This window comes from Indicator indicator, chromosome 1 (genome assembly GCF_027791375.1).
Source record: "Indicator indicator isolate 239-I01 chromosome 1, UM_Iind_1.1, whole genome shotgun sequence".
Lineage (NCBI taxonomy): Eukaryota > Metazoa > Chordata > Aves > Piciformes > Indicatoridae > Indicator > Indicator indicator.
The window spans coordinates 130,693,671-130,710,157 of NC_072010.1; the positions used below are offsets into that span (position 1 = coordinate 130,693,671).

At 53.1% G+C, this 16,487-nt stretch overlaps 1 protein-coding gene across 1 annotated transcript; it reads right to left on the bottom strand.

Annotated features, from left to right (window-relative positions):
• Positions 1 to 2,121: 2,121 nt before the first annotated feature.
• GRPR (gastrin releasing peptide receptor) lies at positions 2,122 to 15,065 on the bottom strand. The gene is made up of 3 exons (XM_054391694.1): positions 14,647 to 15,065; positions 6,746 to 7,097; positions 2,122 to 2,511 (listed from the first exon to the last, which is right to left on the bottom strand). Exons 1-3 carry the CDS (start codon positions 15,063 to 15,065, stop codon positions 2,122 to 2,124), a joined length of 1,161 nt encoding a protein of 386 aa, XP_054247669.1.
• Positions 15,066 to 16,487: the final 1,422 nt, after the last annotated feature.

A 16,487-nucleotide genomic window follows, 5' to 3' on the forward strand; every position in this document is an offset into this window, starting at 1 on the left:
CAAGCTGGACACAGGATTGCACGGGTGGTGTCAGCAGGGCAGAGCAGAGGGGCAGCAGAACCTCCCCAGCCCTGCTGGCCACACTTTCCTTGATGCATGTAGAGGACTCTTTCCACATTCACAGAGCAAGTCTAACACAGACTTTTCCTATCTTTCATTTTTCCTTTGATTGTGGTAAGGCAAAGACTCACCTCAAGAGAGTCTGAGGGCCATTAAAAACTCAATATCCCATATTGGGATTGCTTTATGGCCTCATTTTGCAGCAGCTGTGTGGCTTCAGTGCCTGTCCTATGGCCCATGCACAGCCAGAACTTGTTTGTCATCTACAGGGCAGTGTGCTCCTGCTCCCAGCAGAGCTGCTGCCTGGCAGGGAGTAGCACAGCAGACCTAATTCTCCAACCTGTGAGGCAGTTTTGGCAGATTTCTGTGAAGCCAGAAGGGAAGAGAGCAAACCCTGTGTGTCAGGGATCAAACCTTGCCCTGCTGATAGCTTTATTGCCAACTAAAGCTGGGGTATGGCTGTGCTTCATTTTCTGTTAGCTCCCTGGCCTCAGCCAAACCCAGCTGCTGTACCACTTAGGTGGTAAAACATTGACTGTTTCATGTCTTGAAGGTAAGAAGAGGAAAGCAGGACCCCTTGGGAAGTGCCCTGCTGTCTCCTGCACCACACAGCCAAAGCTCACACATCTGGAAGCTGCCAACATTTTCCAGCTCACATTTATTCATCTTACTGCTTCCACAGGGCTGTGCTGCAGGATCCTGCTCCCTGCACACCAGGCCACTGGTGTGTGCCAGCAAGCTCTTGGGTGTCTCTTACACCACAGATTAATACTGTACTCAGAACATCAATAAATACTTGGGTAGTCTGCAACTGACCTGCACCAAAGTCCTTTGTAAAAGTCAATGCCTCACTTAAATGGACTCAATGTAAGGACAATATCCCAGCAGCTGTTCTGACAAGTTTTGTGCACCTGACATGCTCTTGGTCTTTCTCACTGCTGTAAGTCTGCCCCAAAGCTTGGGGTTGAGCAGAAAGTGAGGAGGAATCTGTAGAACCAAATTGGATTTGATCTTGAGATGCTCACATTGCTCTCATTAAAAGCAGTAGGTCTTGAAGCAAGGCTCCCAGGGAGCTCCTGAGGGATAGTGCTCTAGGATTTGCTATTCTGGTGATGCCTCAGCACAGGATGGAATATTGGGTGCCCCAAACTCAGCTCAGGATGGAATGTTGGATGCTCCAACCTCAGCCCAAGATGAAGCACTGAATATTTCAGCCTCAGCCCAGGATGAAATGTGGATGCTCCAACCTCAGCTCAGGATGGAATGCTGGATGCTTCAACCTCAGCCCAAGATGAAGCACTGAATATTTCAGCCTCAGCCCAGGATGCTCCAATCTGAGCCCAGGATGAAATGTTTGCTTCCTCAACCTCAGCTCAGGATGGAATGTTGGATGCTCCAATCTCATTCCAGGATGGCATATTGGATGCTCCAATCTCATCCCAGCATGAAATGTTGGATGCTCCAAGCTCATCCCAGGAAGAAATGTTGGATGCTCCAAGCTCATCCCAGGAAGAAATGTTGGATGCTCCAAGATCAATCCAGGGTGAAATGTTGGATGCTCCAACCTCAGCCCAGAATGAAATGTTGGATGACCCAAACTCAGCTCAGGATGGAATGTTGGATGCTCCAAGCTCATCCCAGGAGAACTGCTGGATGCCTGAAGCTCCTCTGAGCTGCCTGAGTACATCAGAGCTGCTCACCCCCTGTCCCCCTGCCTGTGGCTGCCTGTGCTGCTCACCCCCTGCCCCCTTCCTGTGGCTGCCTGTGCTGCTCATCCCCTGCCCCCTGCCTGTGGCTGCCTGTGCTGCTCACCCCCTGCCCCCTGCCTGTGGCTGCCTGTGCTGCTCACCCCCTGTCCCCTGCCTGTGGCTGCCTGTGCTGCTCACCCCCTGCCCCCTGCCTGTGGCTGCCTGTGCTGCTCACCCCCTGCCCCCTGCCTGTGGCTGCCTGTGCTGCTCACCCCCTGTCCCCTGCCTGTGGCTGCCTGTGCTGCTCCCACCCAGGGGGCGCATCCTGGCGGCGGCGCTCGGCGCGGGACGCGTTGGTCCCCGGCTGCGCCCTTCAGACGTAGCCCTCCTGGCATAGGGGGTTGCCGTTGATGAGGCTGAAGGTGGCCAGGGAGTGGTTGGTGCTCTTGAGGGAGGAGATGCGGGTGGTGCTGCGAGCCATGCTGTGGGAGCGGCTGAGGCCAGCCCTGCAGCACAGCAGCTGCCTGTTGAACTGCTTCCGGAAGCTCTTGCTCAGCAGGTAGAGGGCGAAAGGGTTGACACAAGAGTTAGTGAAGGCCAGGACGCGAGCACAGATGCTGGAGACGAAGTGCAGCACCGAGGTGTCCACCTCGGAGTAGTGGTAGGAGCGGTACAAGTAGATGATGTGAGTGGGGAGCCAGCAGAAGGCAAAGAGGCAGACGAAGACCAGCACCGTCCTGGCCAGGCGCTTGCGGGACTCGATCTGGGAGGAGAAAGGGAAAGGCAGGTTAGGAGCTGACCCTCCGGGGAAGCCTGAAGCCTGAGGGGCTTCAGCTTGCAGCAGAAGAGCCTGAGGGTGACCTCAGTGCTGGGGAGAAAGATGTGCAGGGCAGTGTGGGGAGGACAGAGCCAGGCTCTGCTCAGGGCTGGCCAAGGCCAGCACAAGGGGCACTGGGTGCCAGCTGGAGCAGAGGAGGTGCCAGGGCAAGAGAAGGGAAAGCTTTTTGGCTGTGAGGGTGGCAGAGGGCTGGAGCAGGCTGCCCAGAGAGGTTGTGGAGTCTCCTTGTCTGGAGCCATTGCAAAGCCCCCTGGCTGTGTTCCTGTGTGAGCTGCCCTGGGTGCTGCTGCTCTGGCAGCGGACTTGGATGGATGCTCTCTGGAGGTCCCTTCCAAGCCCTGCCATGCTCTGGTCTGTGATTCCTACCCCAGGGCAGGAGGTAACTGTTTTTCCCAGTGCTGCAGCTTTGGGACTAGGACATGGCAGGCAACACAGCCAGAGCAGGGTGTTCTGGGACAGCTGAACACAGCCAAGAACCCTCCCGGTCTCTCCTCAATCTCCTCTGCCTAACCCCAAACACTTCTGACAGTGCATTGTGTAAGGAAGCAATCTTCCCTTTCCTGTTTAGAGATAACATTCCAGTGGTTGTCCCTTCGTAAAATCCCAGCTCAGGCAACAAAGTGTCTACACCTTCATTAGTCACCCACCTACAATATATACAACCACACATGATTTATATAGATTAACTTATCATTATTTGTATTATTGCCATCATTATTATTAATTATGGGGTAGGGCTCTGGGATATTTAAATCTCAGAGCTCAGAGGCAGCACTTTCTGCCTTGGGGCCATGTGCAGTATGTCCCCAACAGCATAAGAGCTGATGGAGAGGGTCCAGAGCAGGCTACAAAGATAAGCAGAAGGCTGCAGAACCTCCCCTGTGGGGACAGACTGAGAGAGTTGGGGCTGTTCAGCCTGGAGAAGAGAAGGCTTCAGGGAGACCTTAGAGCAGCCTTCCAGTACCTGAAGGGGGCTGCAAGAAAGCTGGGAAGAAACTTTTGCCAAGGGCTGGGAGTGATAGGATGAGAGGGAATGGATCGAAGCTTGAGGAGGGCAGATTGAGACTGGAGATGAGGAAGAAATTCTTTAGAGTGAGGCTGGTGAGACTCTGGCACAGGCTGCCCAGGGAGGCTGTGGATGCCTCCTGCCTGGAGGTGTTCAAGGCCAGGCTGGATGAGACCTTGAGCAACCTGGGCTGGTGGGAGGTGTCCCTGCCCAAGGCAGGGGGCTGGAACTGGATGATCTTTAAAGTTCCTTCCAACCTAAAGCATTCTGTGAATCTGTGAATGAATTTCCTATTACCCACTCCCTGCATCTGAGCACAACCCAACTGGCCTGAAACCTGGCCTGGTCCTGCTGCTCTTCTGGTCCTGCTTGACTTGCTCCTACCCTGGTAAGGTCCTGTTGGCCAGCCAGGCTCCAGATACTCTTCCTCATCCTCAATCACCTTTTGAGCTGCACAGCTGAACTGGCAAAGGAGCAGCTCCCACAGGCTGCAGAGCTGGGAGCAGGGAGCAGGCAGCAGGGACCTGGCCAGCCCATCCTGACTCTGTTGTGTGCCTCTGTGACTGCAAATCAGCCATCAGGCTCAGGGAGGATTGACATGGACCAGACGATGATGTCTCCAGAGAGCAGGCTGAAAATTAAATCCTTTCTAAAGGGCTCTCCTTGGCTAAACCATATATTCCCCTTAAGTGTAGCCTTAATTTGATCCAGGGCTATTGAGGCCACATCTGCACTATAAAAAAAGGAAGCGGAGCAATAAATAAATCAATGCTCCTTAGTTCAGATGGAGACCTATAGCTCCTGCAGGCACTGCAGGACAGCAGTGAGGGACTGACAGTGCTAGGCTGCAGCCTGGCCTGCTGCTCTCTTTAGGGCTCTTTCCCCCCCAACCCAAAAGGCAGAAGGGGCTGCTTCTGCCCCTCCTTTTCTCAGCACTCTGATATCAAACCAAGCAGCCATTGAATCAGCCTGCAGGGAAGAAAGACTGACACAGCCTCAGAAGGGGAGAAGGGCAAAGAATTGCAGGGCTCACAGATCATTTGGTGGGCAGGAAAAACACCTTTCCAGCCCTGCTGCTTCCCCTCAGCCCCCAAGGGCTGCATGGGATGCTTGTGTTAGGCCAGCCTGAGATGGAGATGGCAGCTGGGTGCAGATAGCTTGGGGTTCATTCAGCTGAAGAATGGCTTGGGTCACTTTACAGAATCACAGAATGCCAGGGGCTGGAAGGGACCTCCAAAGATCACCCAGCCCAAGCCCCCTGCCAGAGCAGCAGCACCCAGGGCAGCTCACACAGGAACACAGCCAGGGGGCTTTGAAATATCTCCAGAGAAGGAGACTCCACAACCTCTCTGGGCAGCCTGCTCTAGGGCTCCAGCACCCTCATAAGGAAATTTTTTTTCCTCATGTTTCCATGGAACTTCCTATGCCTCACTTGGGTTGAAACACATCTCAGTGGAGAGCGAGGGGTAAGGTAAATAAGGTCAAGAGGTCAAGGCAAATAAGGTCAAGAGGTCAAGGTAAGGAAGTTGCTTGTTGCTTAGCAAGAAGTTTCTGAGCTGTTGCTTTCTTACTCAGGCAAGCTAAGGCTCCCTTGCATTCACACTTCAGCACTAGCCTGAAACACTCAGTTGCTTATGCAGGATTTGGACGTCCTCCTGGAGATGACTTTTTGTTTTAGTCTCCAGTTGCTTACAAAAGCAGCAAGCCAAGAGGAAAGAGTCTCCAGCTGAAAGGCTGGAGTCAGGTTGGCCAAATCCTGGCTAAATCCCCACGTCTGGTTCAGGGCTTGCAGACTTTCAGCCATGCACTTTCAACCAAAGGATGAAACTCACTTGAGATGCACCTAGGTCCTGGCTGAGCCAGCACAGATGTAAGATGGTTTGGGGGGTTTTGGAACAAAACCCACCCAGGAGTGACAGCAACAGAAGCAGCTCCCAGGGGCACAAAGGGGCAAAGGAAAGCCTCTGTTGTTCTGCAGCAAATGGCCTGCTTGGAGAAATCAGAGACTGCCTTAAGGTGACACCTGAAGTGACCAGCATTGGGACCAGAAGAAAACTGAGTTTCTGACCTGCTGGAGGGCTGGTGCAGGTGGACAGGTTGTTCTACCACACTCCCCTCTGGAGACAAGAGAGAAAGAAGCACTGCTAGAAGAATTGCACTGACCAAAGGGGCTCAGAAGCAGCCAGAACTCTCCTTTTCACTGGAGACTTCACACTACCAGGATCACATAATCCACAAGACCTCTAACTTTAGTGCATCTGTGAGGGACCCCCACACCATCCTGCTCTGTCCTGGGCCCCTGTGCCCACCACTGTCCTCCTGTGGTCTCTGCTCCCCCAGTCCCTCTCTCCCCTGTACTGATGTCTCCACTGGCACAGCCTCAGCAGATGCCAGCTGGAGCCATGGTGAGCACAGGAGGCATTGCCTCTCTCGTGGAGCATTCCTGCCCTGCCCTGCTGGAACTCCTGGCCCTGGGGGCCCCTGCCAAGGGGCTTCCTCAGCCTCTACTCTCCATTTTCTGTTCAGTCTGGAGCCTGCATTTCCCTCCATGTGAAGAGGGAAGCTTGCCTTTACTCAAGGTCCTCTCTCTGACAAAATGACTTTGAGGAGTTTTGGTTTCCTGCTGTGTCAGCTCCTCAGTTCCAACCTCCAACCACTGTCCCCAGCTCTGCCTCTTTCCATGCACCCTAACCAATACCTTCCCAGGCTTTGGCATGGGTCTCCTGCCCTGTTTGCCATGGTAACCACCCTGCCAAAGCCTCTGAACTTAGGACCAGGAGAAGATACTTGGACTGTTCAGCACTGTGCCACGGCCTGTGCCAGCCACTTGCAATCTTCCAGCCCAAGTAATCTGTGGCAAGCAGCACTCTGCCTCAGGATCAGGTGCCCTACAGGGGCACTCTTTATTCCCAGAGGGAGAGGAGGGAAGGAGGGAAGGAAGGAGGGGAGGAAGGAGGGAAGGAAGGAGGGGAGGAAGGAGGGGAGGAAGGAGGGGAGGAAGGAGGGGAGGAAGGAGGGGAGGAAGGAGGGGAGGAAGGAGGGGAGGAAGGAGGGGAGGAAGGAGGGAGGAAGGAGGGAGGAAGGAGGGGAGGAAGGAGGGGAGGAAGGAGGGGAGGAAGGAGGGGAGGAAGGAGGGGAGGAAGCCAAGTCTACCTGTTTCCTCACATGCATGTTTCCTTCCACAGGGATGTTGTAAGCGCTCCGGATCAGGTTCTTAGCAATGAAATAGTAATAGACTGAGATGACAGAGAGGGGAATGACATAGAAAATGAGGAAGGAGGCCATGGAGTGGATTTTGGGGTGCAGCCCATCCGAGTGGGGGTAGGGAGCACAGCTGACGAAGGTTTTATTGGTGCCTCTGTCATGGAAAGGGTGCAGGTCTGAGAACACTGCTTCAGGGATGGCAAGCATCATGGACACAACCCAGATCACAGCAGCTCGCACACAGATCTTCATCAGGGCGTGGGATGCTTGGATCTCCATAGGCCTCACTATGGCTTTGTACCTAAAACACAGCAAAGAAAGCAGGAATGCAGCAACCTCAGCACTCAGCACTGCTGGCCTCTTCCAATTAGAGCCAAAGAGCCAACAAATCCAAACCAAACAAAGCCTTTCTTTGCTCAAGGCTGTGCATCCTTGTTGGCGCTTTCAGCCTCAATGCTGTCGATGGATTTCTCATCTCCCAGCCACAGACACCTGCCAGGGGTCCAGGCAGACTCCTGTGCATTAATTCTCCTTTCTTTTAATTTTGCCATCAACCCACAGTGCTGCCACACCTTAATATGGATGTGTCCAAACCACATTAAGTGAGGAAGTGCAATCACAGACTCCAAAAGCATACATCAGCTACAACCCCTGCACAGAGCAGGGTGCAAGGAAATAGTCACAGAATGCTAAGGGTTGGAAGGGACCTCAAGAGATCATCTGCTCCACCCCCCTGATGGAGCTTTTGTCACACATTTCATTCTGTATGAGGTTAGACAAGGCACAGAACAAGGTCCTGCAGCTGGGTCAGGCCAGACTCAGGCACAAATCCAGGCTGAGTGTAGAGTGGGTTAAGAGCAGCTCTGAAGAAAGAGCCTTGGGGATGCTGGGTGCTGAGAGGCTCCCCAGGAGCCAGCAGTGCCCTCCTGCAGCCCTGCAGGCAGCTGTGTGCTGGGCTGCAGCCAGAAGAGTGTGGGCAGCAGGGCAGGAAAGGGGATTCTGCCCCTTGGCTCTGCTCTGCTCAGACCTCACCTCCAATCCTGCCTCCAGCTCTGGGGTCCCCAGCAGGAGAAGGACACAGAGCTGCTGGAGAGAGGCCAGAGGAGGCCACAGAGATGATCCAAGGGCTGGAGCAGCTCTGCTGTGAGCACAGGCTGAGGGAGCTGGGGGTGTGCAGCAGAGAAGGAAGAGGACATCATTGATTTAACCATTAGCAGCTTCCTAAGCTATAGCAGCCATGCTGTGCTGATCTTAATGTGGTGGAAGGAGGCAGAGAGGCAGAAAGAGAGAGATGGAACTTTAGAGAAGCAAAGTGAAAATCAGCTGGCTGGGGATACAAATGTCAGGGGGCAATGGTAACCACACATTAGCAGCTGCCCCTTGACCTCCCCCTTTGGCTCCCTTACCTTGCCCTGAAAACAACTGTGCCAGGCAAAAAGCTGCCCTCAACAAGAGAGAGAGGAGTCCTGCTGACCCCTCCTAATAGTAATTAGAAAGAAAAAAAATAAAGTAATAAAATCAATATGCAACAGATGGGGAGGGGGAGAAAAGCAAAAGTAAATGACAGCAAATATCAGAGCTGGAAAATGTGGTTGCCTGATAAGGGAAGCTGGAGGAGCCAGCACCTTATCAAAGGTCACTGTGAAGCAGACACCTGCACAGCTTGAAAAGTGCATCAGGAGGAAGGAAATCAGGAAGTCAGGCATGGGGAGGAAGCAGAGAGCAATAGCACAAGGTGAAAAGCCATGGGGAGATGTTTCAGAGCAAAGGTGGAGGAGGGGTCCCTGGCCTGTGTGCAGAAAGCTCCCCAGCTGTGCTCAAGAGGCTGTCAGCCAGCATCTGCTAGCTCAAACCATTTTCACACCAGCACCTCTCAGTAATTTACACCTAGGGGTAGCAAAGAAACCAGCTGGGGAACAACTGATGTTAATCTTTTACAGCTCTTGGAACAGAGGAGAAATTCCCTGGAAGTGGAGGACTGGCTCCAAAGCAGTGGAGTTCAGGAAGCTGGGAGGTGTGACCAGGAATGCTGCAAGCAGCTGAGTGGCCCAGGGCTGGTTGTACACAGAACAATGGAGAGGTTGATGCTACTGACAGATGCTAATCACAGGCTCACAGACTGCATTGGGGTGGAAGGGAGCCTTGAGGGGATCCTCTCCAACCCCCTGCAGGCAGCAGGGACACCTCCAGCTAGAGCAGGCTGCCCAGGGACACATCCAGCAGGAGCCTGAATGTCTCCAGGGATGGAGCCTCAACCACCTCCCAGGGCAGCCTGTGCCAGTCTCTCACCACTCTCACTGTGCAGAACTTCCTCCTGATGTCCAACCTAACTCTGCCCTGCTCCAGTTCCAAACCCTTGCCCTGTCCCCACAGCCCCTTCTGAGCAGTCCCTCCCCAGCCTGCCTGTAGGTCCCCTGCAGATACTGAAATTAAGCTCTAAGGTCTCCCTGGAGCCTTCTCCAGGCTGATCAGCCCCAATTCTTTCATCCTGTCCTCAGAGCAGAGCTTCTCCAGCCCTCTGACTGGACCTTCTCCATCAGGTCCATGTCTCTCTTGTGCTGAGGACTCCAGAGCTGGACCCAGCCCTGCAGGTGAGGTCTCCCCAGAGCAGAGGGGCAGGATCCTCTCTCTCCATCTCTGGCCATGCTGCTTTGGATGCAAGTCTGGCTTGTTTCTGCCCTTCTCCCATAGGACCAGGGTTAAAATTAACAGTCCCAGACCAGAAGGGTGGTCTGTCCAGGTGTGGTTTGTTCCAGGTGGGGACCCTGAACCCCATGGCCTCCTCAGCAGGACATAAAGGATGCCAGCATAAAGGCAGCAGTGTGCAGACCCTTTCCAGCCTGGGTGCTGGGAAGCTGCTGTAGCTGTAGTGTTATTTACTGCATGTTTCTGCTGCCTTGGGTAGGTCACACAACCTCTGGTGGGAAAGTCAGCAGATGACACCATGGCTGAGCAGGCTGTCAAAATATTGTGGACTCATGGGAACAAATGGCCACGGCCTAAGGGAAGCCACTTTAGCTCAGCCAGGTGTAAAATACTACAGGTAGGATGCAGGTGAGCAGGTTGTGTCCAGGAATGGCACAGTGCAGTCAGTGCTGGCTCAGCAGCTGCCTCTGTGGTCCTCTCCCAGGTCAGTCATAGACCCACAGAATGGGCTGGGTTGGAAGGGACCTTAAAGATCATCCAGTTCCAACCCCCCTGCCATGGACAGGGACAGCTCCCACCAGCCCAGGGAGACCTTAGAGCTGCAGTTCAGTGTTTGAAGGGGAGGGGAGGCTGGGGAGGGACTGTTCAGAAGGGGCTGTGGGGACAGGACAAGGGACAAGGGTTTGGAACTGGAGCAGGGCAGAGTTAGGTTGGACATCAGGAGGAAGTTCTGCACAGTGAGAGTGGTGAGAGACTGGCACAGGCTGCCCTGGGAGGTGGTTGAGGCTCCATCCCTGGAGACATTCAGGCTCCTGCTGGATGTGTCCCTGGGCAGCCTGCTCTAGCTGGAGGTGTCCCTGCTGCCTGCAGGGGGTTGGACAGGATGCTCTTTGAGGCTCCCTTGCAACCCAGTGCAGTCTATGAGCAAAGCAGCTGCTTGGATGCTTCACTGCACACAGAGGTCCTGCTGTGCCTGCTTTGCCTTTTCCACCTCAACTCCCTCTATAACCCTCTCATTCAGGCTGCTGCTCACATCTGAACACCAAGCAGGAACACATGAGCACAGCTGTGAGCACTGCTGCTGCCCCAGCCCAGCACCTTCATCCTGACACCCAAGCTGCCCCTGGCCAGTGGCTCTCCTTGCTCCCAGGGTGCTCAGCACTTCACCCCATGAGACCATGACAACTGATTGGGGGTTTTATGTTTCCCTGAAATGTCAACAGCTGCTGATCCAACTTTTCTGACTTTTGATTGCTGCAGTATTGACAGTCTCCAGCACATTAGCACAGCTGCTGACCTGAGCCCATCCACATAAATGGGAGCTGTAATGCTCCTGCTCAGGGAAGTGCATCCATTGTGTCTTGGCCATCTGCTCTGCCTCATCAAGACACTCAGAAGGTTTCTGCTGTTTGATCTGCTCCTGATGTGAGGGCTGAGGAAATGAGAGCTAAACTCAATGCTGCTGAGAGGGTTTCTGTTATATTGACACAGTGGCCAGTAACAGAGGGGCTGAGACTCTGTCTGTGGCTGAGAGAGATGCATCTGTGACCCTGATCTGAAACAGCAGGGGCAAGGGCACTGGGAGAGGGGGGCAAGGGCACTGGGAGAGAATTTCAGTGCTTCCATGAGAGGCAAGGCTCTGGGCTGGGGTCTGAAGCTCCTTCAGTTCTCTTGAGGTTGGAGCAGAGGAGCCTGAGGGCTGCCCTCAGTGCTGGGGAGAAAGATGTGCAGGGCAGTGTGGGGAGGACAGAGCCAGGCTCTGCTCAGGGCTGGCCAAGGACAGCACAAGAGGCACCGGGTGCCAGCTGGAGCAGAGGAGGTGCCAGGGCAAGAGAAGGGAAAGCTTTTTGGCTGTGAGGGTGGCAGAGGGCTGAAGCAGGCTGCCCAGAGAGGTTGTGGAGTCTCCTTGTCTGGAGCCATTGCAAAGCCCCCTGGCTGTGTTCCTGTGTGAGCTGCCCTGGGTGCTGCTGCTCTGGCAGGGGCTTACCTGCCTGCAGCTGGTCTCACGAAGGCAGGACACCTACCCTAGGGCATCACATCAGCCCATGGCTCTCACTGCACCTGCACATCCCCACATCAGGCCAGCAGGATGCTCTGCCCGGCAGGCACCTCACATTCCCCCTGCCATGTGCTTGCCAAAGCAGTGATTCCAGGAAGGTTTCCCTGCTGGAGCAGTAGGGCATGGAGAGTTTCACTGTCTCAGCAAGCAGTGGGATCAGCTTGCCTGCTCCCTGTGCAGGTGTGTAAGCCCTGCCAGGCACAGGAGGGAGAGTCAATGAAACAAAGACAGCTCCCATGACAAGGGCAATTGAGCAGGCTGCTTTTCCTCTTACTGAGGGAAGACTTCCCTTGAATTCCTGCCACTTGCTGTGCCAGCCTTTGCTTTGCTTCCTGAGCCAGCAGTGGCCCAGGTGTCACTGCTCTCACAGACACCTCTGCACTCTTTCCCCTTGCACAAAGGAGGAGGAGGAGGAGGGCAGGCTGGAGGATGACCCCCAAATTCCTCTTTGCTAGGATGAGCTGAGCAGTAGCTGAAGAAATCTGCTGCCTCCACAGAGCAGAGCAGCAGGGCAGACAGATGTCCTTCCCCTGCCAACCTCCTCTGCAGGCTGTCTGTACCACACACATCCACTGCTTCCTTCCTTGCTGCTCTATAGTCACGCCCTGGCACCTTATCACTCCTGGAGGGTGGCTGTGAGCTCACCACAGGCCTTCAGCCTCTCCTGGCTGCTCTGCAACCATGCCAGGCCTGCAGGAAAACAGCTCCCACAGCTCCTGCAAATGCAGCTAGACAGAGGCAAGAGGGGCTGTCTAGTGAGGAGAGGAGAAGGGGAGAGGGGATCTGATCAATGACTATCAATAACTGAGGGGTGGGTGTCAGGGTGCAGGTGCCCAGTGATGGGAAGGGACCCCCAGAGATCACCCAGTCAAGAGCAGGAGCATTCAGGGCAGCTCACACAGGAACACAGCCAGGGGGCTTTGGAATGTCCAGACAAGGAGACTCCACAACCTCTCGGGGCAGCCTGCTCCAGGGCTCCAGCACCCTCACCATAGACAAGTTCCTCCTCATGTTGAGGTCGAATTTCCTGGGCTTCAGCTTGTGTCCATCATTCCTTGTCCTATTGTCAGGTGCCACTGAAGAGAGCCTGACCCTTTCCTCTTAACCCCCACCCCTCAGCTATTGACAGACATTGATCAGATCCCTCTCAGGCTTCTCCTCTCCACACTGAACAGCCCCAGGGCTCTCAGCCTTTCTTCACAGCAGAGATGTTCAAATCTCCCAATCATCCTTGTAGCCTCTGTTGGACTCTCCCCAGCAGGTCCCTGACTCTCTTGAACTGGGGAGCCCAGAACTGGACACAGCATTCCAGGTGTGGTCTGAGCAAGGCAGAGGGAGGGGGAGGACTTCTTCAACACCAGGTCTCCCTAGGCAGCAGCACAATACCTCCAGCAAAGCCAGCAGCTGTTAGCAGGCAAGGACCCTGGTACTGAGGGGACCTTCCTGTCATTTTTTTGCAGAAGATGAGTTATAGAGGAAAGGTCTGTAGGGCACAGATCAACCTCCCTTCCATTGCAGACACTGCATGGGATGCTGCTGTTCACAGCAGATAGCTCAGGAGGGTCCTTGTCACCCATGGATTCCATTCACATGCCTCATGGGAGCACCTGAGGTAGGGTTCACATCACACAGCATTGAACATCTCACAGATGGACTTCTAGCCTGTGCCAAGCACAAGGATGAGCAGAGGGCTGGAGCTGCTCTGCTCTGAGGACAGACTGAGAGAGTTGGGGTTGTGCAGTCTGGAGAGGAGAAGGCTCCCAGGAGACCTTCTGGTGGCCTTCCAGGTTCTGAAGGGGGCTCCAAGAAATCTGGGGAGGGACTTGTGAGGGTGTGAGGGAGTGATAGGACTGGGGGGGAGGGAGCAAAAATAGAAATGGTGAGATTGAGATTGGATGTTAGGAAGAAATTCTTCCCCATGAGAGTGGTGAGAGACTGGCACAGGTTGCCCAGGGAGGTGGTGGAAGCCTCATCCCTGGAGGTGTTTAAGGCCAGGCTGGATGTGGCTGTGAGCAACCTGCTGTGGTGTGAGGTGTCCCTGCCCATGGCAGGGGGTTGGGACTGGCTGAGCTTTGAGGTCCCTTCCAACCCTCACAATCCTATGGTTCTGTGATTCTTTTTTTGAGCAAAATGAACCTGCACGAATCTTCCTCACTGGAAATCTTTGTACTTCTGTACTGTAGCCTGGTGTCAATGGGTTCCTTAATCTCTTTCTGAAGAACCCAAATTACAAACAAATCACCAGTGCAGGTAGTAGTTTCTGTAAGAACCAAGTCTAATAATTACTTAAAAGCTTCCCAGAAAGGTAGGCTTACAACTTCCACAGAGCATTCACATTCAAATGGCTTTGGAATCCAGCCTTCAAGCTGAAGCCCCTTGGAATTATTCAGCCTTAAACTGAAGCCTCCTGAATTCAGCCTTAAAGTGAATGCTCAGAGACAGCCTGACAGGATTCTTTAAGAGAGCTGGCTTCTCAGAAGCACAGAATTTGTCAAAGCCTAACTTGTTTTCCCGTGTCCCCCACCAGCACAGCTGCTGCCTGTTTTCACCAAACACCATCAGAAGGCCAAGCCTCCCAACCACCAGCACAAGTCAGCTTGGACTGAATAAGGAGCAAACAGTTCAATCAAGGGCAGCAATACACTGGCTGTAGCCAACTGGATTCCTCTGGCTTCAGGCATCCTCCTTTGAATGTCTGGAGGCTGTCTCATGAAGTACTGAGCCTGAAGGAAGCAATCCAGGAGAAAGAATTGCTTCAAAGTGCATTTTGACTGGCTGCTCCAGTGCCTTCCCACTCCATGACCCATGGATCAATTAACCCTTTGGCAGATATGAACATCCTGTAGGATATGAACAGGCTGCCATTGACGGGATTTTCTCTCTGGTCTTTAGCTTGATCTCCTCTTGTACTTCTTTTAATTAAGCTAAGCTGCACCAACATTTAGTTTAGCCTTGAAAAGGAAGTATCCTGGCTGGATCTTCCTCAAGCTGGGTGCTTTGTAACCCCCAGAAATTAACTGAAGTTGTTAATTTCCCCCCTCATCAGGTTAAAAAAATCAGGCAAAAGAAAAAAAAAAAACCTGTGCATTTGTAATTGTGCATTTTCATGGAGCTGCACTTGTGCAGCCTTCTTTCCAGGGCTTACCTGTCAGCTGAGAGAGCAGTGAGGGTGAAGACTGACACCCCTACAGAGGTCAGCTGTATGAAAGGGATAAGCTTGCAGCCAGTTCTGCCAAACAGCCACTCATCAGCAAGGTACCTGCTGGCATCCACAGGCACACAAGTCACCAAGAGCAGCAGGTCTCCCAGAGCCAGACTGGAGATGAAGAGGTTGGGAATGTTTCTCATGGACTTCACAGTGCAGAAGATCTTAATCAAAGTGATGTTGCCAACGAGGCCTATCAAAATGATGAGCCCATAGATGGTGGGGATGGCGTAGAGGAAGGCTGGGTAGAACCAGTCACTGCCCAGCAGGGAGAGGTTTGCACTCTGGTTGGCAGAGATGTTGTAGAGGATGAAGTTATCTGTGTCCAGGTCTAGCAGAAGGCACTCTCCAGATGCCATCGTCCTCCTCTGCCCTCCTGTCTCTGAAAAACCCTCAGGTGTATTTCTTGGCTTTTGCTGCTTGCTGGCTTCAAACCACCAGAAGAGCTGAAAAGTCATGAAGCTTTAGGGCACATCTTGACAGCAAACCAACCCAACAGCAGCTGCAGCCTGCCCAGCAGTTCCATGAGGTGCCAAGAGAACATCTCCCAGCATAGCTCAGACCCTGCAGCTTGCCTTCTGCTCACTGGCTTGCTCTGCAGTTAGGTATCCCTGGAAGGCCATTCACCCAGCACCAGCACCTGGAAGGCATTCTCAAAGTCGCTCAACTCCCAGCCGCAGGTCTGCCGAGCGGAGCTGACTTCACAAGCAGGGACCGACAAAAGGCAAGAACTTTCGGTAGCCCCTGGCACACCGCATCCCCGGCATCTGCCCTCGGCGGCTGGATTTAAAGCGAGGCGAGAGCAGGGCTCCGCTAACGCCTCGGATCCTATAGGCAGCGGGTTCCGGACGTCAGCTCTCCCCCTGCTTCCCCCCGGGGCGCACCGGCTGGCTGCAATCACCGCGGCGCGGCCGCCGAGCGCCGCCGAGCGCCAGCCACCTGCCGGCCACCTTCATCGCGGCGGCAGCAAGGAAGGAGGAGCAAAAAAAACCCGCCCCGAAAGAAAGAAAACGTCAAACCCAAACAGAAACAGCCAAAAAAAAAAAATACCCAGCATAAAAGACCCCCCCCCCCGATACACACGACATAAATTGATCGTTTCTAGGGATGCATCACCAAAAATAATTAAAGAAGAAAGAAAACGACCAAAAAAAGGACAAAAAAAGGACAACAAAAGAAAAAAAAAGGAAAAAAGAAGAAACAGGGAAAAAAGAAGGAAAAAAGAACGAAAAAGAAAAGGGAAAGAAGGGGAAAAAGAAGAAAAAAAAAAGGGGGGGGGGGAAGGAGGGAGAGGAAAGAAGGAAAAAATAAAGAATAAAAAAAGAAAGAAAAGAAGGAGGGGAAAAAACGAGGTTCAATGCACCACCAGAAATAATTTTAAAAGAAAGAAAAGGACAAAAAAATAAAAAAAAGGACAAAAAGAAGAAAAAAAAAGGAAAAAAAGAAGAAAGAAAAGAATGGGGGAAAAGAAGGGGAAAAAAGAAGACTAAAAGGGGGGAGGGAAAGAAGGGAGAAAAAATGAGGAAAAAGGGGGGGAAAGAAGGAGAAAAAAAGAAGGAAGAAAGGAGGGAGAAAAAAATTAAGGAAAAGGGGGGGGAAAAGAAGGAGGAAAAAAAGAAGGAAGAACAAAAAAAAAGAGGAAACAAATCCTCTGTTTCTTACTGCAAACAACCTGATCAGAAAAATAAGCAATACTTTCTTAAATAGGAGCACACAGACTTGGCTTGCACCCCAGTGTTGTGTTGCTCCAAAGAATAATGACATGAAGCCAAATTCATCCC